The sequence below is a fragment of the Monodon monoceros genome, unplaced genomic scaffold (genome assembly GCF_005190385.1).
Source record: "Monodon monoceros isolate NGI ecotype Baffin Bay Population unplaced genomic scaffold, NGI_Narwhal_1 Super_Scaffold_2, whole genome shotgun sequence".
Classification (NCBI taxonomy): Eukaryota; Metazoa; Chordata; class Mammalia; order Artiodactyla; family Monodontidae; genus Monodon; species Monodon monoceros.
In genome coordinates, this window is record NW_021703776.1 from 99,280,121 (window position 1) to 99,308,084 (window position 27,964).

At 45.5% G+C, this 27,964-nt stretch overlaps 2 protein-coding genes across 4 annotated transcripts in view; one reads left to right on the forward strand and one right to left on the reverse strand.

The window, feature by feature from the left end:
- The first annotated feature begins 292 nt into the window (after nt 1-292).
- On the forward strand, nt 293-27,731 carry NUB1 (negative regulator of ubiquitin like proteins 1). 2 transcript variants are annotated; one of them, XM_029233319.1, is made up of 15 exons: nt 293-458; nt 2,922-3,039; nt 5,528-5,695; nt 7,399-7,457; nt 8,480-8,550; nt 11,248-11,430; nt 11,627-11,718; nt 12,977-13,083; nt 17,578-17,764; nt 18,450-18,557; nt 19,275-19,427; nt 23,077-23,223; nt 25,169-25,264; nt 25,923-26,100; nt 26,354-26,587. In XM_029233319.1, exons 1-15 carry the CDS (start codon nt 388-390, stop codon nt 26,530-26,532), a joined length of 1,917 nt encoding a protein of 638 aa, XP_029089152.1. In that variant the 5' UTR covers nt 293-387; the 3' UTR covers nt 26,533-26,587. The 2 variants fall into 2 exon arrangements, with proteins under 2 accessions (XP_029089152.1, XP_029089153.1); XM_029233320.1 differs by lacking the exon at nt 293-458 and adding an exon at nt 474-587 and having other exon boundaries at nt 26,354-27,731.
- WDR86 (WD repeat domain 86) overlaps nt 19,437-27,964 on the reverse strand; it is a 37,280-nt gene continuing 28,752 nt past the window's right edge. Inside the window, exons 7-8 of one of the 2 annotated variants that reach the window (XM_029233323.1) lie at nt 23,440-23,500; nt 19,437-19,832 (exon numbers count right to left, since the gene is read on the reverse strand). In XM_029233323.1, coding sequence (XP_029089156.1) covers nt 23,441-23,500 — 60 coding nt within the window. In that variant the 3' untranslated portion in view covers nt 19,437-19,832; nt 23,440. The remainder of the gene's footprint in view (nt 19,833-23,439; nt 23,501-27,964) is intronic. The other variant, XM_029233324.1, reaches the window with a different exon arrangement.

Sequence of the window (27,964 nt, forward strand, 5' to 3'; positions counted from 1 at the left end):
TCCGGCTGAGGCCCGCAGCAGCTAGCCGCCCGAGTCTTCCCGCCAGCCCCGCCCCCGCCCCCGCCCCCGCCCCCGCCCCCGCCCCCGCCCCCGCCCCCGCCCCCGCCCCCCAGCTAGTCCGGGGTGGGGTCTTCCCCCCCCAGCTCCTTCTCGCCCTTCCCTCTGCCCGCCCACATCTTCCCCCAGCCTCCAGCCAGCGTCCTCGCCCCAACCCCGCCCCACCCTTGTCCCGCACTCCCACCACCCCCCGGTCCGTCTTATCCCCGCCCACAGCCTACCCACAACCCCGCCCCACATTAGCCCCGCCCACAACCCTGCTTCTCCGCCGCGTGGGGGCGGGGCGGCCCGGCGACAGAGGCTGCGGGGGCGGGGCCGGCCTCACCCGGAATGAAAACAAACGGCGGCCGCCGGCGCATCCGGGCATTCGGCGGGTTACGGTTGGCGCGGCGGTGGCGCAGGTGAGTAGACGGCGGCCGAGCGTCCAGTCCCAGACCCGGGTCTCAGCCGCGCCGCCTGGCGCCCCCGGTCCCCCAGCGCGACCCCGACGCCAACCCCCTGTGGGTCGGGCGCGACCGCAGCGGCGGGAGGTGGGCGCCCTGCGCGGAGGCTTGGCCGGGACTGGGGTCGGCGGGCCGGGGCTTCAGGTCGCGCCGGCATTTCGCCGCGCCCTAGGTTTGCTCTGGGCTGGGCTGAGGTACTGGGTACTTAAAAAGAAGATTGAATAGTGTCTTTGGAGGGAGAAAGAGAAATATATGTATATATTAAAATTAATTAGCCATACAAAAAGCTTGAGTCATATAACACTGTAATTCCAGATATGCCATTTGGGATTTATTTGCAAAGACAGATTTTCTTTGCTGTTTAATGAGAAAACACTTTATTTTCTCCAGCCTTGACGATCTGATTCTGTATTTCTCAACTCTTTCCCATACTCTTATTTTTTAATACAAGATTCTTGTAATAGTCTGCCTAAGAGAAAAATTAATGTATTTTGAATGAATATATATATATAGATATATATTTGAAAAGCTCTGGGGAAAGGTAGCGTTGATCGATTTATTACAAAAGTGAAAGTGAAATTTTAAAGGAACGTTTTATACCTTTTCGCTTTCAGTTTAGAGCAGTAGTGCTAATGAATTTCTGCTTTTGGTGGGGGGCTGTGTTGCCGAACATTGAATGGCATCCATGAAACGTTCAGTTCTCCAGTTAAAATCGGAAACTGATTTATTAAACCTTTTTCCCTTTTGGTTTAAAATACGTATCCTCGTTTATTCGGTTGTCTGGAAGTGAAGTTTTGTAACTTTCAAGACAGTGGTGTAATCTTTTCTCAAACATAAGTGGTGGTTCATAGACCCTCCTTGCTGTTTATTTGCTGGTTGGGTGGAGTGTGGGCCACACACTAGGTTTAGGAAATCCCTTGAGACTTTGGTCAGGTAGCTACTTGGATGGCAGAGGGCTGTGCATTCAGCCTTCCAGATAGCTTGGCTCCAGTAAATGGCCCTCTCCCCACAAGTGATACTTTCATGGGAATTTCTGAACGTTTATCAGTAGAGAACTAACTTTGTGTAGTGGTCCTGTAAGTTATTTGTGTTTGGAAAGCTAATGCTCGTAAGTGCTAATATGCTTTTCTGTGTGAGAAGCAGTTTATTAGTGCTTGAAAATCTGGGGTTCTTTTGTAGGTTACCTGGATGCACACAACCCCCTCTTTGATGTGTTTTTTTTCTTTATCCCTTTTCTCCCCGCTATCCTGATTACCCTCTTTCTTAACTCCAAATTGATATAAAATAGATTTGAACTTTCTTTTAAAACACTTGTTTATGGAATACACTTAAGTTCTCAAACTTGATTTAAAAATCGGGTGAATTGAGTTTTGGGGAGTGTGGAATACAGGCCCTGAATAAAAAAAAGAAAGTTACTTATCTAGGTTACATTAACTCTTACATATTTTTTCACTCTCTAGAATGTGTCTTCATCCTTCAAGAGTAATAACTTTTGACTTTTCTTACTGCTTATCTGTTTTGGCTGTACTGCCCCTGTCAGCTGTTTGATTCTCTAGCAGCCTCACTCACCCCTTTGAATTGGTGTGCTAGTGAAGGCTGAGTAGACAGCTCCATTGCTGTGTGTGATTCTTTGGGAGAGAGTAGTTACATGCACAGGACAGAGAAGCAGCAAGGGATTTCGCGATAGAAGGCAGAATCCAATGGTCCAGTGTTGTAGACAGAAGTCCCAGTGCTAGTTATGGTGCTGCCTAATTTTGCATCCTTGATTGAGTCATTTTACAAACTTGGGCCTTGGTTTTCTCATCTGTAAAATGACCCAGCCAGTATTGATTGGAATAGTATATGTAGATTTGCTTTTATGCTTTATCACAAAATAGCATGCATAACTTTCTAGTATTGTAAACACTAAATTTTTAATTAAAAAAATTCAGATATAGAAAATATTTATTATGGATAGTTCATGGTTCAAGCTAGCTTTTCTTCATGTTTACCTGCCAAGGTGATTGGTCTTTTGTGTTGAAATAGCCAACATACAGGAGAATTGATAAGCTCTGCATCGAATTGTTTAAGTTCACTACTTTAGGGATTTATCTTATCTTTTCTCTTAGAGAATAATAGCAGGTTAAGAAATAGAAAAGTGTAATAAACGTTGCTACATATTAGCAACTTTGAAATATGTATTTTTATGCAATATATATAATTGCATATGTAATACATATTTCAGTCTGTATGTAATATGTATATCTTTTAGAGAAGCCTGGAGCTAGTTAAAACCTAGTCTAAAAGTAATTTAGACTAAACTGGAGGAGGAGTGGAGGAGACCTCTGCTTACTCTAGAAAACCCGTCAGTGTATTAGGTAAGTTATAAAACACTTTGAAATGTGGCATGGGGTATCAGTGATGTACTGTTTTGCTTTCAAGGATGGCGCAAAAGAAATATCTCCAAGCAAAATTGACCCAGTTTTTAAGGGAAGACAGAATTCAACTCTGGAAACCTCCATATACAGATGAAAATAAAAAAGTTGGTTTGGCATTGAAGGTATTTTCCTTTTAAGACATTAATAATTAGTAGTGTTGTAAGTCTCCTTGGTAAGTAAGATTCTGAAGTCACCAGAAATTGCCAGGCACAACCAGGTAAACCTTTGGCATAACCAAAAACATGAGTGAAAAGCAGGTCCCACATTTTATTAGCAGTTGGCAAGCTTATTTTTATTTAAAAAGATTTTATTTATATGAGAATAGTATCTAATTATTTTGGCATATATCATTTCTAATACCTTCACGATGTTACCTAAGTTTATTAATCTGGGTGTTCCTGCTAGCAGGGCAGTTCCAGTGCCAGAAGCTTATTGTGTGACCTGTTCAGGGTTAGTGTCCTGGTGGGTTCTCAGCCCTCCTTGCTACTGTGGTCTGCTGTAAAACAATGCTTCCCTCCCCCAGCTTTGTTTACACTATGGCTATCTGTTCATTTTTCCAAAATATATTTTCCTAATAATTATGCCTTGGTTTTTTATGGTATCATCAGAAATGGCATCATTTTACATAAGTGAAACTTCTAGAAATTGAAGTTTGCCTGCCTTTCGAAGCTGAGGAACATTAATCATTTTTGATAGAAATCTATTATATTGGAATATCCTAGAATGTACTTCTCTGTTTTCTCAGTCTGAGTATATTGAGATAAACAGTGTAACATTTATCAAGGACTAAGGATTGTCAGGAGGGCATCAAATTGTCCTGTGTTGTGACACAATGACGTGCTTGGGAGGTGATAGTGATAGCTGTGTCAGGGTCTTAGGGTTTTCCTGTCTCTCTTGTTCCTGACAGGACTCACTTTTTAGTTTTTGCAAACCTTCTGATCTTTCTTCTGAATTTGCTTGTTATAATTTCTTGGCTTAGAAACTAGGTGTGGCATAATAAGAAAGCTGCTTTCTGTCCCCAGTTCCTGGCACGGAGCTCCTAAAACCCTTGGAAATTCCCGAGTGGTAAGGGTGACAGGGGCATCTTTTGTTCTAAGAGGCAGCTCTTTGGAGAGAGCTTCAGGGTGGGGCTGCTCGCCTAAAAGACCAGACTTTGATTAGAAGCTTGGAACTTTCAGCCCTACCCTCCAGCCTCTGGTGAGGGCAGAGGGCTGGAGATCAAGCTACTCACCAGCAGCCAGTGATTTTATCAATCGTGCCTACATAATGGAGCCTTCATAAAAACCCTTAAATGATGGATTTGGGGAGCTTCCAGATTGGCAGACACGTCCCTGCGCCAGAGAGTAGCACACTCCAGCTCCACAGGAACAGAAGCTCCTGCTCTCTGAACCCTTCCAGACTTTGCCACATGTACATCTCCATCTAGATGTTCATTTGTACTCTTTATAATAAACTGTAATAACAAGTAGAGCATTTTCCTGAGTTCTGTGGAGTTGTTCTAGCAAATTACCAAGCCTGAAGGGGTAGGGGTTGTAGGGACCCTTGACTTTGTAGCCAAGTCAGACCGAAGTGTGGGTAACCTGGTGCCTGAAATGAAGGCAGACTTGTGGGATTGAGCCCTTAGCCTGTGGAGTCTGCCTCTAACTCCAGATCGTTAATGACAGAATTGAATTGAGTTGTAGGACATCCAGTTGGTGTCAGAATTGGTTGGTGTCAGAAGGGGGAAAAAAACCCTCACTGAGTAATTATGTTTATGTTTTCTAGAGAATTACAGAAAGTTTCGGGGTTTTTTAAATTTATTTATCTATTTTTGGCTGTGTTGGGTCTTAGTTGCTACGCACGGGCTTTCTCTAATTGCAGTGAGCGGGGGCCACTCTTTTTTGTGGTGCACTGGCTTCTCATTGTGGTGGCTTCTCTTGTTGTGGAGCACGGGCTCTAGGTGCGCGGGCCTCAGTAGTTGTGGCCCACGGGCTCTAGAGCGCAGGCTCAGTAGTTGTGACGCACAGGCTTAGTTGCTCCGTGGCATGTGGGATCTTCCCGGACCAGGGCTCAAACCCGTGTCCCCTGCATTGGCAGGCAGATTCTTAACCACTGCGCCACCAGGGAAGTCCTCTGATCTGTTTTGTAACTTATGTGTATCATGAACATCTCCCCTATTATAAATATATACTTACACTGTCGTATAACCTGACTTGTTCTCACAAGTTAGGAAAATTAGAATGTTCTCTGTTTGTGTTTTTGGTTTTTTTGTCCCCACCCTTTAGTGGTATTGAACAGTTCATTATTCCTTAAAATAATTGTGTATATACTGCAGTTACATAAGTCACAGCCCACCTTGCTTTTCCCCCCTAATGTAATCCCAACTGGTCTTACTTTCTCTCTTGGGCCTATTTTCCTGTCCTTTCCTGGTTTTGATGTTTCCCTGGGTCCTCTCTAAACTCTACACCTCTCAAGATGTCAAGCCACAGTCTGGATTTCACTATAACAGGGGTGACCACCACTCATTAGTTATTTTGCCTTAGAGTCCCACGTGCACTGTTCTGTATTATACTTTTTATTTTTTTTGAGTTGGTACTGTATTGATCTGTGTTTTTAAATTTTTCTTTATAGGACCTTGCTAAGAAGTACTCTGACAAGCTAGAATGTTGTGAAAATGAAGTAGAAAAGATAATAGAAGAAATACGTTGCAAAGCAGTGGAGCGTGGCACAGGCAATGAGCACTATAAAGCAACAGGAATTGCTACAATCGAAGTCTTCTTACCTCCACGGGTAAAAAAAGTGAGTAGTTTCCCCAAATTTACATAGTTACTAATACTTAGTTAACTTAGTGATGTGATTAAATAAATGATGAGTTCTTTTTGAAGATACAATCCAAAGATAAAATTCTTTTCAGTTACTTTACATGTTGAACATTTACAAACTTAAAAGTCAATTTTATGGATTCTTAAGCTGGAACGTTTACAAAGTAGTCTGGCCTGCAGGCTTCACAGAGCTGTGCTTCAACATTCTTACATTTTCTAGAGTTTGAATGAACATTTAGCAAAAATGGGGAATAAAAGATTACTTCAGATTTTCTAAAACTGTGTAGGACACATCACAAAGGAATTTGTCTTTTTTTTCTATGCCAGTGGAAGCCAGAGGCAGAGCTGAGTGCCCAAGCAGGGCCACCGTAACCTGGCCACCTGTGTCAGGGCCGCGTCCTCAGTAGTTGAAGTCCAGAAATGTTACTGAGGCAGGGCACCCAAGGGTGCCTCTTCAGACTGATCAATGTTAATTATTCTCAGAAGAATGAAAATAAGTGTGTATAAGAGTTACCATATGACCCAGCTATTTTACTCCAAGAGGAATGAAAACTATGTCTACACAAAAACTTGTACATGAACGTTTGTAGCAGCTCAATTCACAATAGCCAAAAGGTGGAAACAACCCAGATGTCTGTCGGTGGATAAATGGAGTGCACGCATACAATGAATATTATTCAGCCATAAAAAGGAACGAAGTACCGATACTCTACAACATGAATGAACCTCAAAAACATTATGAAAGAAGCCAGACACAAAAAGCCACATATTGTGTTGTTCCATTGATAGGAAATATCTAGAGTAGGTGAATCCATAGAGACAGAAAACGTGTTCATGGTTGTCTGTGGTGGGGGAAGGGGAGGGCATAGGAGGCATGGCACATGTTTGGCTGGGGAGATGGTGGAAATGTTCTGAAATTTGATTATGATAACGGTTGTCTAACTCTGTAAATACGCAAGAAACCATTGACTCTTATACTTTAGACAGGGGACTTTAAGGTATGTGAGTTACCTCTCTATAAAGCTGTTAAAAATTTCTAGGAAAAACAAAGCTTTATTAGAAGAAGGAAATTATATATGTATGTATCTCAGAATGCCAGTTTGGGAATTTAAAGGGCAGTATGTATATACAGGACTCTTCATTGCTAGTATCAAGTACCTGGGAAACCAGACCACCAGTCAGAAAGCTGATTGGTGAGTATGGAATCAGAGCAGATGGTTTGCATGGTCTCATAGGTGTCGCTGGTGGTCCCGTATTTTCCTCTGAAGCCCAGCCATCCGAGAAGGAAAGGTTCCAGGAACATGTCTTGCTGCTCCCTCCTCACTGGGAGCGCCGAAGGGACTATCTCTTTTGCTCACTGAGGTGGCCCTAGTGCCAGAGGTTGTGGGATGGGTCCTTGTGGAGCAGAGGCCAGCTCCCTTGAGTAGACAGGGGACAAACCCCACTGAGCAGCTGACCTTCCCCCAGAGACTGAAGCCCTGCCTGTGGTGCCACACTGCTGCCCCCTTGAGGACTTCCGGGTCACAGGGTCAGCACACGTCAGGTTTTGTTCAATAGCTTCATGCTAGGCATGCGAGTATTTACATCATCTGATATCAACCTGTCTGGTTTTATAGGCAGAATAACAGCTCCAAAAAGTGTCAAATTCAAGTGCATTCTATTTGTCTTATTTTTAAATAGGATAGGAAAAACTTGTTGGAGACCCGACTGCATGTCACTGGCAGAGAACTGAGGTCTAAGTAAGTATCTGTGTGCCCTGTGCCCCAGCTGCTCTCGGCTCTTTTACACCCGCTCATTTGATCCTCCCTGGCCATCCTGTAAGAGAGATGGGGCAGGTTTGATTATTGTCACTGAATGGAGGGGAAAATTGAGGCTTTGAGGCTGAAGGACTTATTCAGGCTCACACTGGCACTTAAGGGCAAAGTGAGAACTCAGGACTTGCAGCAATCTCTTCACTTCCTGGTGTAACTTGAGATCAGGTGGGAACTCTGGATGCATGTACTTGATACGTGTTTGAATCAATGAATGAGTGATAGAAATAGGAGACAGCCTGATATTGGCCAGATCATTAGTTTTGAATTTTATTCCTTAGTGCACTAATAGCTTGCTGTGGTGTTCAGTGAAGTATTTCAGCCAGTTTCAGGCTGTTGGCCCATTTGTAAAAAGAAAAAAAATACCTGCTTGTCACATACCAGTGAAAATCTAACTTTTGAGACCTGGTCAATTACTTCATCTACTTGTGTATTTTTAACTGGTAAGTATTTTGAATACCTCCAGGGATAGCCAGTCAGTGTTTCTTAAAGTGATTTTTCTCATTTTCTTCTTTGGTCTACATCAGGGCTGTTAGGGATGGATTCAGGAAGCATCATTCATTCAACACACAATGAGCAGAAGATTGTATGGAACAACTCCCCCTATTATGGGCTCCTCCAAGGAGACCGCAGAAGTTATAGAGGATGGCTTTTCTCCTGACATGCAGCTAGGGCCCTCCTGTTCAAACAGATACACAGCACCAGTGGTCTCTACTTCACAAGGAACCAAATAGTAAAACAGATAGTTTACAACAGGACACTGTCTCTGACACAGTTTCAAATAACCATCTAGTAAGCTGACATTATCTGAAGTAATGTTGTGAGTCAGTAAATTGGAATACTCGGTGTTTCTGAGAAGAATGTATAAAATAGCTATCATGATTAAAATCTATTTAATGGATAATAAATAACAAATTTGGTTACCTGTAGTTTTCGGGTTTATTTTACAGGATAGCTGAAACCTTTGGATTTCAAGAAAATTATATCAAAATTGTCATAAATAAGAAACAACTTCAACTAGGTATGTTATGGCAAAGTATGCAGAATTTTTAAATCAAGTCAATAGAGAAATAATGACTTTGTACCTTTTTTTCTCACTCTTCCTCTGTTCAAAAATTTTGGGCGGCTTTATCACGTATATAATGCAAAACCAATTATTTTAGAGTTTACTAAAATAAAAATGTAAAGCAGGAAGCAACTTTTCCAAAGATACTCAGTACAGGTCTGGTGAAATGTTACAGAATGGAAGTCTAGGCGTGCTCAAAGTAAAATAGAGTTTCTAGTAAATTCTCCCTGAGGGAGAAGAGCTAAAGCTGAGTGAAGACGGGGAGGAGGCTGCGGTGGGGAGCGCTCCAGACAGAGAGCCTCGTGTTACAGCTCCATCGTGTGAATTCGAGGGATTGAAAAGGTCTCATACGGCCGAGTGTAGTAGGTGAGCAGAGGGTAGTGCTTCTTAAGGATGGAGGGCCAGGCAGTGAGGCCACATTGTAAAGATTATAGTGGTGCTTCTTAACCAAGGGTGATTTTGCCACCCAGGGGACATTTGGCGATGTCCGGAGACATTTCGGGTTGTCATGACTTGGTAGCAGGGGGCCAGGGGAGGTTGTGCTCATAACAGTTAATGGGAAGAGACCAGCACTGGTGCTGAACATCAAGGCACTGAACGGTCCCCACAACAGAGACTCAATGCAGCTCACGACGCCAGTAGTGCTGCTGAGGAACCCTGGACTTGAGCCTTACTCAGTATTAGAGGGCTTCTCTCTAGAGAGGTGGGAAGCCATTGATGCTGGGGAGCAGACACAATTATATTTGTGTTTCAAAGATCACTTTGGCTGCAGTAGGGGAATGGATGCGAAGGAGACACAAATGGCCTTGGGAGACCAGTTAGCTATTGCAGCAGTTCGGGCAAGCACTGTAGTCTGTTTGGTTTCCGTTAGGTTCCTATGGCCTACGGAGAGTCAGGTTCACATCCCAGCCTGATGTAATGCAGCCTTCACAGCCTAGCCCTAGTCGTCCTTTCCAGCCTCATCTCTAGCCATTTCCTGTTATCTGTTTTAGATATCTTTGCAATGCTTGTCATCGCATCTCTATGTTAATTAGTTTGTGGTATCCTTCATCAGGCAGAAATCCTTGATTTTGATGTTATCAAATCCATCAGTTTTTCACCTTGTTTGTGTTTTAAGAAGTTCTTTCCTCAAGCCCAGGGCTGCATGGATAGTCTCACCAGAGGTTTTTGTTTGTTTGTTTGTTTGTTGTTGTGGCTTTAAAATCTAGTAAGATGGGCTTCCCTGGTGGCGCAGTGGTTGAGAGTCCACCTGCCGATGCAGGGGACGCGGGTTTGTGCCCTGGTCCGGGAGGATCCCACATGCCGCGGAGCGGCTGGGCCCATGAGCCATGGCCGCTGGGCCTGCGCGTCTGGAGCTTGTGCTCCGCAACAGGAGAGGCCACAACAGTGAGAGGCCTGCGTACTGCAAAAAAAAAAAAAAAAAAAAAAAATCTAGTAAGATGAGTCTCCCTCTTGGCTCTTCTTTATCATGGTAACTTGGCCATTGATGGATCTTTCTTTTTCTTTTTTTTTTTTTTCATTATTTATTTTTGCCTGCATTGGGTCTTCGTTGCTGCGCACGGGCTTTCTGTAGTTGCGGCGAGCGGGGGCTACTCTTCGTTGAGGTGCACAGGCTTCTCATTGCGGTGGCTTCTCGTTGCGGAGCATGGGCTCTAGGCATGCAGGCTTCTGTAGTTGTGGCTCGCGGGCTCTAGAGCGCAGGCTCAGTAGTTGTGGCGCACGGGCTTAGTTGCTCTGCAGCATGTGGGATCTTCCCGGACCAGGGCTCGAACCCGTGTCCCCTGCGTTGGCAGGCGGACTCTTAAACCACTGTGCCACCAAGGAAGTCCTCTGTTTTTCAATATAAATGTTAGAATGGTTGTCGAGTTTCTAAATATATATGTGTGTACGTATATGTACGTATGCATACGAATGTGTGTCCAACTAGAGTTTTTAGAAATGTGTTCAAATTTATATGCTTATAGTTCATAATATTATTTTGGTATTTTATAATGTTTGCTATCTATAGTTACCCTTTTTCGTTTTGTTTGTTGTTTTTTTGCATCTTTGACTTAATTTTTGTTAGGTTTGTATATTTGATTAATTTTTTTCATAGAGCCAGCTTTTGATTTTGTTCATATTCTCTTTCATTCTGTTCCATTAACTTCTACCTCTGTCTTTATTCCCATTTTTTATATGAGGATGTGGACAGTAAGTGGTTCACTCAGGGCTATAGAGTTAAGAAGGGATGGAGCCCAAGGTGTTTGTTTTTACCCACTTCAGTAAATTACCTCTCACAGTGTGCCGCTGCACTCTGGCCCCCAGTCCATTGCTGAGAACTGGATTATATCTCCAGCTAGAGGGTGGGAGATATCACGTCTCTCTCTGTAGTAGATTCTCAAACAGTTGATTGCTTTAGTTTGATCTTATGATGAGAATAAAGAAAATTACAAAGGATTAATTTAGTTGCCTCATTTTCCCTGGCTGATTTTAACCAGTGCTTAACAATAACATAGGTAAACAGCCAAATTTAAACATCTTCTTACCAATCATGTGGCATGGTGGTTTGCAAGTGCTGACGCAGGCTTAAGAATTCCATTTAACATAGAAGATGGCCTATTACCCAGTAAATTTAATGACTCTTTTTATAACATGCATTTCTGATTTTGACAGGGAAAACACTTGAGGAACAGGGAGTGACCCACAATGTAAAAGCTATGGTGCTCGAACTAAAACAGTCTGAAGAGGATGTGAGGAAAAACTCCCAGGTTGAAGAAGAAGAGCAGAATGAAGCCAGACTAAAAGAAAAAAGAATTCAGAGGACTAAGAGAGGCCTAGAGATACTAGCAGAGAGAGGTACACAGAGCTTCAGACTTTCGCTCAAGTCCTCAAAGGTGGCAGCAAATCACGCAGCAAATGGGCGGGAGCGTGCGTGGGAGGGGAGTATCACATTTCTTGTTGGCCTTTCTTCCCCTACAGTCTAACATTTTTAATGTCACCATCATTGCTTTTTAACATTGAACTAATGGAGTTCCTTTTGGTTTTGTTGCAGCTGAGATGGTGGTGGATCCAGAAACCACACCATACTTAGACATAGCTAACCAGACGGGCAGATCAATCAGAATCCCTCCATCAGAAAGAAAAGTAAGTACTGTAAGAAATTTATGGCTTGTTCTTTGATCTGCTGTCAGAGCAGAAGTGGTTTTCTATTTGTTTTATCTTGGAATGTTGTTATAAAGGATTAGAAACAGCTTTCAGTCTCCAGCTCATAAACAGAGAACATGACCATATGATGAGCACTGCATCTGGCCGGCTCACCCTGTGAGTTTCAGTGCCTGAGTACAGAACGGCAGGACCTCACTGTCCTGGAGCAGTGGCTTCCTGTGGCAGTGTTTGTTTTGCTGTAGTTTATTTTACTTGGGGGCCTCATTCCCTAAGGGATGGATCAGAAGGGGAGGCTGGGGTGCTAGGTAGTTTGGGAAAAGTGTGACAGATGATTCTGCCACCTCTTCCCCTGTCTCTCCACAGCCCCGTTCTCTAATTTGGAGTAAGGGTGAAGTGGTTTTACCTTTGAACATATCCAAGGGGGTCTTTCTAGCAGCATCTACAACTTGGCCCATGAGATCAGTCTCTGAGCTGGAGTCCAGTAGCTTCTTATATGAAAAGCTTTAGTGACTGTGGGTCAAGTTAATTTTAATTTTTTGGTCTTTAAAGGACACTTTTGAGTCGGTTTCACTATATGAATTATGGATTTAAAATTAAGGATTAAAGTTAAGTTTTAATAAGAGAACTTTGTAATCTCATTGAATTGATTTTTTATGGCAACTGTTTGCCCACTGCAGATACTACGTTCGTATATTAAATGATGATATTTAGATCTTTAGGGGAAACCTTTACAAAATCAAATTATATACAAATTCAAATCTAAAAATATTAATGACCTTTAAAGAAATCTGGATCACCTTGCAAAAATTGTTTTAGAAATGCTACAGTTGACAAATACTTCAGAAAAAAACCTGATTAAGAATAGAGAGTGAAATGAATGCTCTTTTTAGAAAAGATACAGTCATTCCTGGCTGGTTTTTTATATGTTTAGTCTCAGGGATACTAGAAATAGATCTAGATCAGCCAATACTAAAATAAAGTGATGAAAACGAAGGGACAGGTGCCGGTTCTGACCATTTCAGCCATGTTAAATTGAGTTCTTGGTTTCAGTGTTTAAATGAAATGAAGGTTTAATGCTGTTTTCCTTAATTTTGGCTTTTAGATTTAGTTGTGATCTTGAGTTTTTTGTCTGTTTGTTTTCACAATATTTGATTTCTTTAGGCTTAATATGCTTTTAATATAATTCGTTTTATTATAGTTTAAAGTGATGTTTTTTTAAATCCTTATTTTTTCCTAGGCCCTTATGTTAGCTATGGGATATCATGAGAAAGGCAGAGCTTTCCTGAAAAGAAAAGAATATGGAATAGCCTTGCCATGTCTGTTGGACGCTGACAGATATTTCTGGTAGGTGCTTTTGTACCTGGTGAATGCAAGTTTGAAGGAGGATGACAGTTATACACAGCACCCTTCCCCCACCCCGTGCACTTCACACTTCCGATTTTCACCCAAGATGGTTAACATAAAAGAGTAGTTATGGTGTAGACTGATTTGTGAACTGTTTCTCCCCGTCGCATTTCTAATTGATCTCTCTTCCCTGTAAAGCATTTTATAAACGTAGGCACTATTTTTTTTACAACAAGCATGTAGGGTATCATGTCTGTTTCTTATGACATGTTGTCAGCCTGCACTGTCCGTTATAAGGTCCCTGTCAGCTTTTCACTTAGTGATTTTGGTGTAGATGTTGATGAGCGTTCCCCAAATCCACTGTTTCATTAGGCGCTCCAAGATGGTGATAACGTATTATTCCTTCTGCATTTATTGCTGGAATTCTTTTGAAAAATATTTTTCCTTATCGCTGTTTGGTCCTCCTAAGGTACAGTTTGTACAGAAAGACAGAATAAAATGCTGGGTTCTTTCTCTTTATTTTCTTCTTTTCAGAATAAATGAGTTGCTTCCCTAGCATCTTCCAAAGATGACATCACCAGTGAGGTTTCCCTGCTTTTTTTTTTTTTTCTTTTAAGTATCAGTATGAGCTCATGGATTTTAACACATTTGATACACTTCACACCTCAGAGCTTAAATTGGCTGTCTTCAGCTGGCAGGTGGTCCTGCATCCCTTTGACCTGATCCTGGGGTAATCTTTGTAGTCTCTGCTCTCTCGTGGCCAGAGCTGGTCCAGACTCATCCTGAATATTTCCTGCCCCAGAGCAACAGCCAACACTTTCTCAAGGGCTCCTGGTTCCTCTTAATGGGAAACGGTACTGAGAAGCTATAATCCAGGCAGATGAAATATTTGAAAAATAGACTTGATGTTTGAAATACTCAAAAGGTAACAACGTCAGTGTTATTTTCTTTTCCGTTTTGAGGAACTCCCAATATATACAGTACATTCAAGAAGATAAATGTAAGTATATATAGTTTGCCAGCTGTACTGGCAGCACCCTTGTGTCTTAAGTGAACAAACTTAAATTTAAGCAAAAAGGGGGATTTATTGTCTAAAATATTTGGGAGGAGGGGGCAAAGCTGAAAGTAACCAGAACAAGGGCTTGGTGCCTCTCTGGTTTTCCTCCTCTGCCTCTTTGTCTTTGCTTTTTTCTGAGTGTCAGTTTTATTCTCTTCTGCTACAGGTAGCAGTGCAGGCTGTAAGTTAGGTCCTTAAATTCAGGTAAATTTTTTATTCGCTTCCATAATTGTTTCTAACTTTTTATTATGGAAAATTTCAAACATATAAAAATAGCAGCTAATATACTGAGTTCCCATACACTTGTTATCCAGCTTCAGCGGTTATTGAGACATGGTTGACCTTGATCTGTCTGTATGAGCCTTTCTCAGTCTTTTCACCTTGGACACCTCCTTGAAATCATTTTCAGGTCTCAGGGAGACCCTGAGTAAAAAATAACTCCCTCTTCAGTTCATGGTACGTTAACATGTTCAGTGAGTAGTAGACATAATAATCCAATAATAATTGTCAGTGCCTTTTTAAATAGAAAATACTGTTTTTTTCTACTGGGGATTTGTTTATTCAGGTCAACTTATTAGCGTAATTTTTGTGCGCCTTCCCTCTCTTCGTAAAAGAGATCAACTCTAATGCAAGTCAGCGGTGGAGGTGGAAGAAACTTAAGTTGTTCTTCCTTTGCCCCTTGATGTTTTTCCTGCCTGCTCCAAGTAGGCTCAAAGTTCTATCACAGCTTTCTTTTGTACATCTTGTGGTATGGTATGTAGTAGGACTGAGAGTAATTTCTTTCCCCTATTTAAAGCTAAAAATGTAAGTTATACTTTTGGCCAAGATGGAGTAACAGGGACCGGATTTACCCTCTCCCCTGCAACAACTGAAAAACTGGGCAAAATGTGTAAAAACAGTGGTTTTCTGGCAATGCAGGACAGTGGTCCCTGAGGCGGGGAAACAAAACGAGTGGAACCCTGTGAATTGTTTCAGCTCACTGCCTGGAGTTCCCAGGCCTCAGTGTGCGGAGGAGAAACCCAGGCAGAGCCTCCTGGTCTCCCCTGAGTGGAAGAGATGGAGCTCGGAATCCAGGGAAGCCACAGTGGTGGGAGGAGAGAGCTGCCTGCGGGAGAGTGCACAGGGCGCCCCTGGAGTCTTCTGCTGAGTGATGGTCAGCACAGGCCTGTGAGGTCATGCCCGCCCTGCCCCCAGGCTGGGAAAGCACCACCTCAGAGAAGCAGAGAGATCACAGAGGGCGGATAATAACCTGTGGGAAACGGGGCATTGGCTAGAGAATTCAGTAGGGTGTGGGAAGAAGGGCTAATTCTGCCCTACAGGCTGCTCTGGTCCCACCTAACAAAGCTTAAAACTAAGCCCTGAAAAGGTCACACCACTCTTTTCAAGTAACATGTTTTTAACTGCATCCCAAGCATCGCTTAATGGTATTTATTGAACCCATGTATCGAGAAACACACAAAAAAATTACACACGATCCAGTTCCTTACAGCCAGTAATAAAACTAAAAATGACTTTTTAGCCAACTTTCCTTTTAAAAAAAGCAGATACCTAAGCTTAGCTTACCTTTCTTGAAATTAATATCTTTATATAAAAAATGTAAAACTCATGAGGCAAGTGTAATAAGTTTCTGTTATAATAAATCTCACCTGGAGTGTAAGATCAGACCATGGTCCGTGAACTTCTTCCTCTCCTCTCAATGTCAAGTTCTCAGGCCAAGCAGAAGATTCAGAGAAGGTGCCCCTCACCTGGTCATACATCTGGATGTGTGTGCATGTGTGTAAAATATGGTGTGTATGTTACAAAACGTTCACAAAGAATAGAAATGTTCAAAGAAAGAAACCACAAATAGGAAAATCCTGCTCTGAGAGATTATTCTTACGCCCCAGTGGATTGTCTTGTACGTACCCTGGAGTGCAGGAACTCCACTTAGGAGACTTCTGCTTTAAAGCATAAATGACAGAGACTTCCCTGTCATTGATGGCGCAGTGGTTAAGAATCCACCTGCCAGTGCAGGGGACACGGGTTCAATCCCTGGTCTGGGAAGATCCCACATACTGCGGAGCAACTAAGCCTGTGCGCCACAACTACTGAGCCTGCGCTCTAGAGCCCACGAGCCACAACTACTGAGCCTGCGTGCCACAACTACTGAAGCCCATGCGCCTAGAGCCCGTGCTCCGCAACAAGAGAAGCCACTGCAATGAGAAGCCCGCGCACCGCAACAAAGAGTAGCCCCCACTCGCTGCAACTAGAGAAAGCTGGCGCATGGCAACAAAGAGCCAACGCAGCCAAAATAAATTAACTAAATAAATGTATTAAAAAAAACCAAACATAAATGACAGAATCAGAGCTCTTCCCCGCCCCCCACCCCAAGCAGGTTTTGATGGGCAGGATGGGAAGCTTGAGGGCGTGCAGGTTTTGTAGGTTTATACCAGAGCGGTCTCACTTTTAGTAGAATACAAACAAAAACAGATGAGATCTTTAAAGTTTGTGAATGTTCCAGATTTTACTTATTGAAGAGAGTTCAAACTTGAGATCTAGATTTGCATTATGAACTTCTAACGTAATCACAATTTAAAATCAAAATAAATTATCTCGATGTCCATCTTTGTCAACCTTCCATTCCCTTGCTGTCTTCTCCCTTCCTCTGTATCTGGGTTCAGCCTGCTGCGACAGCTGCCAAGTAGCATTTAACCTGCACCTGGGCCCCAAGGTCAGCTAGGCATTCAGAGCCTGGCATTTGTCTGGATGGTTTCTCCCCTCCTTTAATGTGATTGGACATGAATGCCTCATCAGAGTCTTCATCAACTGAGGCGTTCATAGTAAGGAAGGATTTATTTTTTCTTAGTGTGCTTTTAAAGCTTTGGGGTTCTAACTTCGGCTGTATATTAGAATTACCTAGGGGGATTTTAGAAATACAACATCCAGGCCCCACCTCCAGAGGTTTCTGTTATAATTGATATAGTGGGGTCCCAGCATCAGTATTTCTTAAAAACAAACAAAAAAAATAGAAAAGGAAAGAAAAATTCCTCACATCCTGGTGATTCTAATTTGCAGTCAGGGTTGGAAACCACTGCTTTAAAGCATGGTCTCCCCACGTTTGCTGAAGGGTTCTGACACAGTGGCCCCGATTTCTGCTTCCTGCCAAGGCTGTTTCCCAACATGGCAAGGGTGTGTGTGTGCGTCTGTCTGTCTGTCTGTCTCTCTCCCCCCCAACCAGGGCAGGTGGTGTTGAGCTGCTTTTCTTGAGCCCTAACTCCTTTTCTTTTTCCCCGTGGAGGGATTCAGATTATAAATATAGTTCCCTTCATAAACATTGCGATCCCTGCCTTAGAGTAGTCTTTGGAAATACACCAAAAACTGGAAAAAAAAAATTCCAGTAATTCACAAAAAGGTTTTTACTGCTTCTTGTCAGTGATGTCATTTCCTGTCTTTGGCAGCGAGTGCTGCAGAGAACTGCTGGACACTGTGGACAACTATGCAGTACTCCAGCTGGACATAGCGTGGTGCTACTTCCGCTTGGGACAGCTGGAATGCCTGGACGATGCAGAGAAGAAATTAAACATGGCCCAGAAATGCTTTAAAAATTGTTATGGAGAAAATCATCAGAGACTGGTCCACATAAAAGTATGTTGCTGTAATTAGTTTTAGGTATTAGTGAGCCCATTTGTAGAATTTGAGTTTATTCCTGTTAAAGTGTTGAGACTGCTGCCAAAGGTGATTTATTTGGTAGTAGTATGCAATGTGTTCTTTTTAAGTTATATTTTAAGGGGATTGTTAAACATCTTATAAGTTAGCCTGTGACCAGAGGAACACAGTTTTCTAGTCACAGAAACCCATTGATCACCGTGACTGAGAGAGCTGGTGACTGTATTCATTAGAGTCTAATGAAAGGTTTAAATGCAGAAAATAGCCATTTTGAACAGTGGCAGTTCACACGAGTGAGTCACAGCTCCAGAGCTGGGCTTTGAATAAGGACTTTTCTCAGGCAGTTTCCACAGGTCATCAGAATTCTGCTTGGGAATTGCAGGGCAACATAAGAGATATTCCTGGTTTGGGCTTCTGCATACTTCCCTCCTGACCAGAGGGGGGCCCCCTGTCCTGGGCACCTGGAGATAGGTGTTCTGTTTGGGACAGGCGATGCCGTTGTACCCTGGGATCCTTACTTTTGCCATCGGCAATGGTGAAGGTAGAAACAGTTTAGTAATGCCATTTTGCCCCTGTGGAGATGAAGGGAATTATAAATGTGAGTATTACAGACCTGTAGTGAGAAATAAGACAGTTTTATCTTTTTTCCCCCCAATAATTCTAGGGAAATTGTGGAAAAGAGAAAGTCTTGTTTTTAAGACTTTACTTGCTTCAAGGTATCCGAAATTATCACAGTGGAAATGGTGAAGAGGCTTATGAATATCTCAACAAGGTAAGAAAATGGATGCTCCAAAGTTGTGACCATTTTCACCTACTTAGTTTTTTAATCCCCAGAAGTTAAGTATTTCATGAACTCAGTGGTGTGTGACTGGTGAGGAAAGTGCACCTCCCTCCCAGTCCCTCCTTCACATACACCGTAAACACATCTGTATTTGCGAGAGTACAGGCAAGGTGCTGTAATAAGGAAACCTCAGAAAGTCAGTGGCTTTAATTGGCTAGAAGTTTCCGTTTCTCTCATCTGGCTGTAGAGGTGAGCAGCCAGGGCAGTGGGGCAGCTGGTGTCCTGTCAGTGCCTCTTCCAGCCAGCAGAGGGAGGGAGAGAGTCCGGGGCAAGCCTCTTTAGAGGGGTGACTCAGGAGGTGCTCCTGTCATTTCTGCTACATGCCATTGGCCTAGACCATCTGGCTACACTCAGCTCAAATTCAGGGGACTTTATTACCAAAAAGGAGGAGATAATGGATACCAGCCCCTCCCACAATCCTCAGCCTGTTTTCTCATGTCATACTGCATATAAGTCATGTGAGCAGAGAGGGTGTTGTCTGTTTGCATTTGCACTGGTTGATAATAGGTCACATTTAGAGGTTTTATCTAAAATCTGACACACCCTAATTCACATTGGGTACAATCCAATTTCCTTTAGGTTTTAGCTTTGTGTTAAGCTTTAATGTTACTATGGTTACATGATTCTTATATTTTTCTTTGTCTGTAGGCATGTCAGCTCTTTAAAGAGCTATATATTGATCCATCAAAAGTTCACAGTTTGATGCAGCTGGGATTTAGTGCCCAGGAAGCTCGGCTTGGCCTAAGGGCATGTGACGGGAACGTGGACCACGCAGCCGCCCACATCACCAACCGCAGAGAGGTACCTTAATGTGGTCTTGGCAACGCTTGGTTGAGGCCTTTGCCTTTGAGTAGGTGTGAAACTTGAGGCAATAGCAAAATTATTTCCAAAGTGCCTTAGCTCTCAGATATGAAAGAACAGAAAAAGAAAATTCCATAGTAGGTATTATTAACAAGGAACTCTTTATTGCTTCAGACTTGGAAGTCAGGAGAAAAACTTGTCTTTTTTAATTGCATCAGTTTTCAGACAGTGCAGTTTCCTTCATTTTATTCTTGCTATGGTGGCAGGTAGCTCGTAAGTACAGTTATCCAGGCAGTCTTCTCTCTCTCTCTCTCTTTTTTAATCATAGTATATTTCTGGAAACCATTTTAAAGGGGTCTGTGTTTTCCAGGGAGCCATTGTTACAGTTCAGGATGTCATCCTTGCCTGGAAACATGAGTCAAATCATATGAACAATTAACATTATGTTATAAAAGCAAAGATTCAAAACTATAATCATTTAAAACAATTAGAGATAAGTACAGTTAAAAAAAAAAACTTTAGAATTTCAGAGTTGGAAGGAATGTTACCATATCGAATATGGTAGTTTTACAAATGAGGAAAACAGGCTCAGAGGTTGTCTTTTCCGGGGTCATGGGTCAAATCGGTGGCAAAACCTGAACTAAGGCTCTGGTTTTCTCCTGAACTTTGCAATTCCCATCTGAGAATAGCATTCTGAGTTTTTACAGAAGGTTCTGAAAAGCCAAAAGATACTATAAAATGGTAAAAGTTACCACTTCACTTCCTAACTTTTTATAAGTAGCAAAAATAAGTGTTTTTTTAAAAAATAGTAGTGTCCTATCAGATGTGCATTTAATGAATTAAACTATAAGCCCTTGGAGAAAATAAAAGAACAATAGAGTATATAGGGCAATTGACCCTGCTCACTCTTCCACTCAGTGGATGTGTAGTTGGGATGCTTTTGGTTGAAGGCAACAAATTCAGATTGGCTTAAACACCCAATAAAGAGGGTAAGGGAGGGATTCACTGGCCTACTTAATTGTAAAGAGCCCAGAGGAGGGCTGGGTCTCAGGTTAGTTGATTCAGTGGCGTCGCCCTGTCGCTGAGTTCTAGTTTCTGTCTCTCTGCCTCCTCCGTGTTACCGGGGTCATCCCATCACACCAAGAGCATGGTCTGGGTCCCAGAATCCTCAGAGACGTTCTGAGCTGCTCACTGATTGGCCACCTTTGAGCCGGTTGCCGTGGCCAGGGGAATGTCAAGACCTGACTGGCTTGAGCCTGTCTAGCTTAGCTTAGGCTGGTCAGGGCCTACTCGGGGAACTAGTCAGCTTCCCACACCCTAGGGACAGCTGGGGTGGCTGGTGGGAAGACCAGCTCCGAGTCCCATCGCATGTGAGCTCCCGTGAATCTGCTGTCCTCTCAGTTTCTGAAGCTCCGGGTTTGAACGTCTCACTGAGTAGAGGGTAATAGGTGATTCCTAAAAGTTTGCTTTTTTGTACCTCGTGGCCCTGAGTACGGGCCAGTTTCTCATCTGGCAAAAGAAACAGACTAATAAAACTGAGGTCACTTGACAGTGCTGAAGTGTTCCGAGGCCGTGAGAGGCAGCGTGGCGGCCTTCCTAAGAGATGTTCAGTCTTTTTGCCTGTACACAGCCGTGACTTTAGAACCCAGTTCTCTCACAACATTTGACCCTACTGTGTCGATAAGACTTTGCAGTGCAATGCTTATTGTCATTTCCTTGGTTTATTTTATTTTCCTAATTCTAGTATAAAGAGAAATATCATGTGTATCTACATGGTTAAGAGAAAACTGACTTAGGCATTTGTAATAAGGAAAAAGTGTTCTTTGAGGCCCCAACTTTGTGTCAGCTCTGAGGCCCGTGTCTGCTGGCTGGCTGGCTGGGAGGGTCTTTCTCTGCTTGAATGTTAATCGTGCTTCTTATTAGCCTTTTGAAATATAAGTGGAAGAGGCTGGAATTGCAAGCAGAGGATGGGACGGGGTAGAGGCATTTTACATGGTGTGTACGTGTGAATCAAAGTGGAAATGTGAGTGATACGGACTACTTCCGCCGGCCCGCGTGGGTCTTGTGGTGAAGCGGGAAGGGTCAGCTGGGAGGCGGAGCCGGGGCCTGGGAGCCGGAGCCCAGGAGTGCTGGCGCCTGACTGGGTGTGGGGAGGGGCTGCTGCGGGACTGGAGCAGGTGCGTGAGCTGCAGGGCCTGTGCAGAAGGGTTCGGAGTCTCGGAGACTGGCCCAGAGGAGGCAGTTAGAGGGCGCAGTGGGGGTGCAGACCACAGCCCCGGGGAAGGGGGTGGGCAGTGGGATGGCAGAGCTGCCTAGCCGTCGTCAGCCCCACTTGCTCACAGGTAGGTCCTCCACTGTTGTAAACAGGAAATTACAGGCTGAGGTTGTCTTCATCCCAGGAAATGTTGTGGGCAGTCACCCCTTCTGCCTAGTCCTACTGCCAGCTTGGAGTGTTTGGTTCCGTGGCGAGGATTCCTTTCTTCTCCTAAGAGGTGAGGCCGTGTTCTTGCTGTAAGAATGTAGAGGGGACCCTTGTTGCTTGGACTGAACCATGGAGGTAGGAGGAGATATATCAAAGGAAAAAGCTGTTTTCTCTGCTGTCCTCCCTGTGTTGGGCCGAGGGCTGACCGTTTCTAGAATGTGCAGAAGCTGTCTCTCTGCTCTGCTGTCGGTGATGACCTTGACTGGGTCACCTAACTGTCTTGAGAGATTTCTGTCTTCTCATTGGCAAAATAATGAGGTTGGATTCAGTTAGTGGTTGTCAAACCTGTTTTAGTTTTATTGTTTTAATCAGCAGAAATCCTTTTAAAATGATACTTGTGGGAATTCCCTGGCGGTCCAGTGGTTAGGTCTCGGCGCTTTCACTGCCGGGGAGATCCCTGGTCGGGGAGCTGAGATCCCACAGGCTGCACGGCTCAGCCAAAAAATAAATAAATAAATAGAAATAAAATAAAGTGATACTTGCTTTCAAAACAAACTCAGAACTCTCCTGATGAGGGCTGGGGTGGGAAGAGGAGAAGAGACTGAACCTGTGGCCTTCCTCAGGCTCTTGGAGCAACGCCAGGCACCTCTGAGCCTCGGGGTTGAGAACCACGGGGGTAGGTGACCTTTGTCACCTGGCGTTGAGCATTCTTGGGGTTTTAAGTGGACTAATTTCTTACTACCCAGGGAGTGGTGGGTGGATCGGTAGCTTGGGCGCCATCTAGGACCCACCCACCCCCTCCACGTTCAGAGTCACATTTCGGTAAGATCCCAGGTGACTCAGCAGAGGCTGAGAAGCCCTCCCACCCATGCAGGAAGCTCCTCCCCCTGCTTCCTAGAAGAAGGCACGTCCACCTCTCTGGGGGGCCTCAGGATGTGCCCGCTGGTTCCCAGGGGCCTGTTCTGGTGCCAGGTGGTGGTCCCCGAGGTGCTCTCTTCCCTCCCTGGCCTGATGTCTCCGGCTCCCGCTGGGCTTCCCCGCGAGCAGCACACCCCTGGTCTCTGCCCTAGTGGCCCTCATGCTGGGTGGGACGGGGAGAGAGAGGGTCACCTCACCTTGTGGCTTTCACTTTGCCTGGTGACCCTGAGACTCCTATAGAGCATGGATTGAGAAGGCTTTCTACAAAACCGCAATCCCTAACTTGGTAACTCTGCTGTTTTCCTAAAGAAATTGGACCAAATAAGGAAAGAGGAAAAAGAGAAGAAAAGACGCCGCCTGGAGAACATAAACTATTTGAAAGGAATGGGCTACTCCGCTCGCGCAGCCAAGCAGGCGCTCCACCAGGCCAGCGGGAACCTGGAGGAGTCCCTGCAGGTAACCCCTCCCCGGCCTCTGGCCTCCCTGAGCAGCCCTGCTCCCGGCCCAGGCGCCACCCCTCCACTTCTTCATTGAAGCTGCTCTCTTGTCCTTCCTGATGCCAGGAGCCCCACGGCTGCGGGCCTTCCTCTTCATTCCTGGTTTGGATCTAAGGGTCGGAACTCTCTTGTTCTCGAACCCAGTGGCAGAGCCAGAGTGACGAGCCCCACCCACCTCAGTGCCTGTCCACGATTCCGCAGGGCTCACAGGGCAGGAACTTTGATGAGGTTTCTGTCTGCAGCGGGAGTTTAACAGTAAGGTGGAAGAAAGGTGATTGAAGTTTTAATATAATTTTTTTGAATTAAAATGTTTTCTTTGAATATTTAGTTTTATTATTTAGTCAATAGTACATGTTGGCCAAGGGGCTTTTTAAAGAAGTCCTCAGAAGTGACTAAACAGGTTGGGATCCAAATTAGTGGTAACTCTGCCCGGGTCCACGTCCTTCCAATTGTTGTTCAAGGAGCAGACAGGATACTTAATGAGGCAGGCGCTGTGCTGAGTCTCAGTGGAGATGCCGCCCGCCCTGGGGGAGCCCACAGGCTAGTGGGGAGACAGACGCAGAGAGCACAGTGGCGTAAGGGCTGCCATGTGGGAGCGCAGCACTGGGTGGGGAGGCAGGAGCTGCAAGCTGAGCTGGGGGGCGGGTCACGGGAGGGGGCCCGGCAGACGGAGGAAAAGCGGGGGCAGCACTAAGGGCTGAAGCATGAGGCCGGGGGAGTTGAGCCCCGGGGTTGCCAAGGCCTGGGTTATACCTGCTGGAGGTGGGGCGGGGTGGGGAATGGCCAGAGATGGGGCTGGACAGGCAGGCAGGGGCTAGGCGGGCCGCGTCACCTTGTTTGCCCTGCTGAGGAGTTCACACTGAATCCTGCAGGCAGTGGGGAGCCTGCCCTGCCTTTGCCTCTTGTTCTCAAGACCTCCCGTCCTGTTCTTCAGAGGTCCCCATTAGTCGGTCTGTTAACCCTTGGACAGCATGGGTCTGAAATGCGTGGGTCCACTTAGGCGTGGACCTTTTTCAATAGTCAATACTATGTATAGTACTACACGATCTGCGGATGCGGAGCAACTGTGGATACCGAGGGCCCACAGTAAGTTACACTTGGGTTTTCCACTGCGATGAGGGTCAGCGCCCCTAACTCCTGCGTTGTGCAAGGGTCGACTGAATTTTCAAATACATGTATTAATACATTTTTTAAATTCAAAATGTTATTTGAATATCTAATTTGATTTCTTAGAGAAATTTAAAAATTCTGAATATGTGAAGGGACTGATGGGGCTCAAAACTTGTTTTTAATTATACAAATAGTACATAAATGCATTTGATCGATATAGAAGTATTCAGTGTTAAAAGGGAAGTTCCCCAAAAGGGCTTTATAAGGTTAAGAGTAAGTATCGTGTGACAGAGAAATCAAGGGTCCAAAGAACTCTGCTCTTCTCCTTGACATTGTAAACCTAGAGCATGTCACCTTCCAAAGAGAAGTCACATTGGGCAGCCCTGGACTGCTTATAGCTTTCCGTTTATAGCTCTTTATGACCTTGTCACCCCTAAGGCTGAGCTGCAACAAGCGTCTGTTTTCTTGGAATCCTTCCGCCTGCTCTCAAGTCCTTTCCTGCTTCCTCAGATGCGATCTTTTTGCCTGAATAATCTTGTTCATCCTCCAGACCTCAACTCAGACACGACCTTTGGCGGGAGCCGCCTTTGAACAGCAGCCTCTCCAGCCCCAGCCTGTTCAGGGGTCCCTGTTCTCTGCTTCCACAGCACCCTGAGCCTTGTCCACCACAGTTTCTACACCTGTTTGTGTGTCCCACGGCTGTGCCTGCCTAGCACGCGACAGGTGCTCAGTCTCTGCCTGAGTGACCGAGCGGATGTTAGTGATGAGTAACGGGTATCCCTGTACGTTTTTAGATTCTTCTCAGTCATCCTCAGATGTGGTGGTTAAACGATTCTGGTCCGGAAACCAACAGCCATCAAGAGAGTCCTTCTCGGGAAACCATTGACCAAGTGAGTGCAAGCGCCTTGTGCCCCTCTCCGCCCGCACAGCCTCGTGTGGGACTGGCTGGCGGGACAAGGCTGGTGGCCAGGCAGGGCCGAGTCCTTGGCTCCCGGGGCTCCAGGTGTGACCGGCCCGCCCGAGGGCGCAGCCTCCGTGCAGCAGTTGCAGCGGGTGGACGCGGGGCGCAGGCATTTCCTTCAGAGTAGGAGACAGGGAAGCTGTGGGAAGGTTTTCTTCGGGCTTTTCTCCTCTTTTCTACACACGCCTCTTGGTGCGTCGCCTCCCGTTCCCCTGCCTGTGACCTGCAGGGATGTCCACGTGTGCCCCCCGTCACGTTAGCCTGCCTAGTGCGCTGCAGAGACCTAGCTAAGGGTCCCGGCGACAACGAGGTCTGTGCACGCAGCGCTGCCTCTGGCTTGCGAGCCGGCTGCCTTTCTGAGGCGACTGGGCACCAACGTGGCTGCCTCAGGTCTTCCTCCTTCCTTTCCAAGCTGCCTCACGCGCACGTTAGCGCGGGAAGGCCGGTGGTACACGCGTGCGGTGGGTTTTGGGAACGTGTCCCCCCCGAGACCTGGCTCTCCCGGCTCTGCGTGGGGGCGGGAGTGCCGGGCACGCGCTGCGCCGTGTGGCCTGGGCCCTCGCCAGTGCCGTCCTGCCTTCTCCCAGCTGGTGTACATGGGCTTCGACGCGGCAGCGGCCGAGGCTGCCCTGAGGGTGTTCCGGGGAAACGTGCAGCTGGCGGCTCAGACCCTCGCTCACAACGGTGGAAGTCTTCCTCCTGACCTGCGGCTCTCGGCGGAAGATTCTTCAGCAACGCCACCCACATCCCCGTCTGATTCTGCAGGTGGGTCTGCGGTCTCAGAAGACCGACGGGAGGGACTGTCAGCTCGAGCGGAAGCCGGCAGGCGGGGCGTGGGACGGCGAAGGCTCGCGGGCGCGGCGAGGGGCGTTCGCAGACGTGCACACTTCGGGCTGCTCGGGCGCTGTGGTGCGGGAGGGCCGAGCTGGAGCTGACGTGGGTCCCTTTGGTCCCCGTGGAGGTTTCTCTTTCTGTCCTCCTCCCTCAGCTCCCCTGTTGCTGCACTTCTTTACTGCAGGGACCTCTAGCGCCTCAACAGATGAAGATATGGAGACAGAGGCTGTGAATGAAATCCTGGAAGATATTCCAGAACATGAAGAAGATTACCTTGACTCAACTCTGGAAGACGAAGAAATTATTATTGCAGAGTACTTATCCTATGTAGAAAGTATAAAGATAGCAACAAAGAGAAACTAAGTGATGAACAGAAGTGAGCACTAAGTTTCTGCTCATAAATTCTATCATTGTGAAGAGTGTAATGCAGGTCTTTTCTTTTTCTTACGCTTTATCTGATTTTGCTCCAGAGTGCTTCCTACCTGGGGGCGGGAGGGGTAGGCGGGGAACAGGGATGTAAAGAGTAAGAGACTTGGTGGGGTCCGGCGGGGGGGGGGGGTGCCGGTCCCCAGGGTCCGTCTTGGGAACTGAGCTGCCTCTGGCCTGATCTTGCAGTTCCCAGCTGCCTTCAGGTTCTGCAACCCTAATGCCAGCCTCCCTGCTCCGTTTTTTCCCCACCCAGAAATGGGAAGGACTGGGATAGGGTGGCTGCTAGGGAAGGGATCCAGGAGGAGCTCATGGGAGCGAAAGCGGGCCCTGTCTCCTCCTCTTCATCCTGCCCTGCTCTCCTGCCCTCCTGAGCCCACTGCTCGATTGTCTCCTCCTTCCCGTGATGCAGCTCTGCCTTCCTGCTTCAGCCTCTCTGCCCCGTCCCGAAAATGTCCTTTAGATCCTCAGCCACTGCAAGTGCTCTGGGGGGCCTGACGATGAGGCATCGGCCCCCACGGCCACACAAACGGTGGCAGACGCCCTCAGCCTGAAACGTCCGTGCTTTGTGCTTAGCTTAGTAAAGTAGGCACTTGAAATTCCAGGCTGAAATTCAGAATATATATGTATTCAAAGTTCTTCTTTACAAAAATAAAATCTTTTATTAAATGGTAAAGTCTTAAATGCTAACCAAAGCAACTTATTTTTAATTAGCATTTTTAGAGGCATTTCTGTCCTATTAAATTCACTGCTGGCTAAGGTAAGATACCTGTCAGAAATTAAGGTATATTTTCTCCAAGTCTTTGTAGGGTTTCTTGGGTATATTACAGAAGACTGTTTCTAAAGGTATGTTGTTAGCCTCTTAACAGCTCAAATAACCGTTCTCATTGCACCCTGCATCCCTCCGTAAACGTGTATTACATGAAAAGCCTGTCCAGCACCAGGACGCAGCCGGCAGCAGCCGGCTGCTGGATAAATCAAGGGCCAGGTGTGTTCCCAAGGCTCTCCCTGCCTCCGGGAGTCACCGGAAGCCCCTGTGACAGGGCAGGTGGGCCACGTGGTTGCCGTCAAGGGGCTGGCCGAAATGCTCCAGCTTTTTCAGGAATCATTTTCAATAAAGCTTGGAGAGCAGTCCAGTTTGAATGGGTGGAAATCTTTTCTTGTCATTCTTTTAAAATGGATGATACAGATGGAAATAAAAGGTGGAAAATATATTCAAAAATTGTCAGCCTAACTTTGCAATGAGTTACTCAAACTCCTAAACTGTTGTGAGTGTTGAAAACGTCTGGGTGGTCTAGAGCTTCATTTAGTTCGAGACGTTTGCTTCCGTTGACTTCTGTGAGGAAGTCAAATGTATGCCCTCAAAAGC

Coding starts and splice junctions, on each gene's coding strand:
- NUB1 (XM_029233319.1), top strand. CDS start 388: ATGAAAACAAACGGCGGCCGCCGGCGCATCCGGGCATTCGGCGGGTTA. Junction 11,431..11,626: donor AGAGATACTAGCAGAGAGAG/GTACACAGAGCT, acceptor GTTTTGTTGCAG/CTGAGATGGTGGTGGATCCA. Junction 18,558..19,274: donor CTTATGAATATCTCAACAAG/GTAAGAAAATGG, acceptor CTTTGTCTGTAG/GCATGTCAGCTCTTTAAAGA.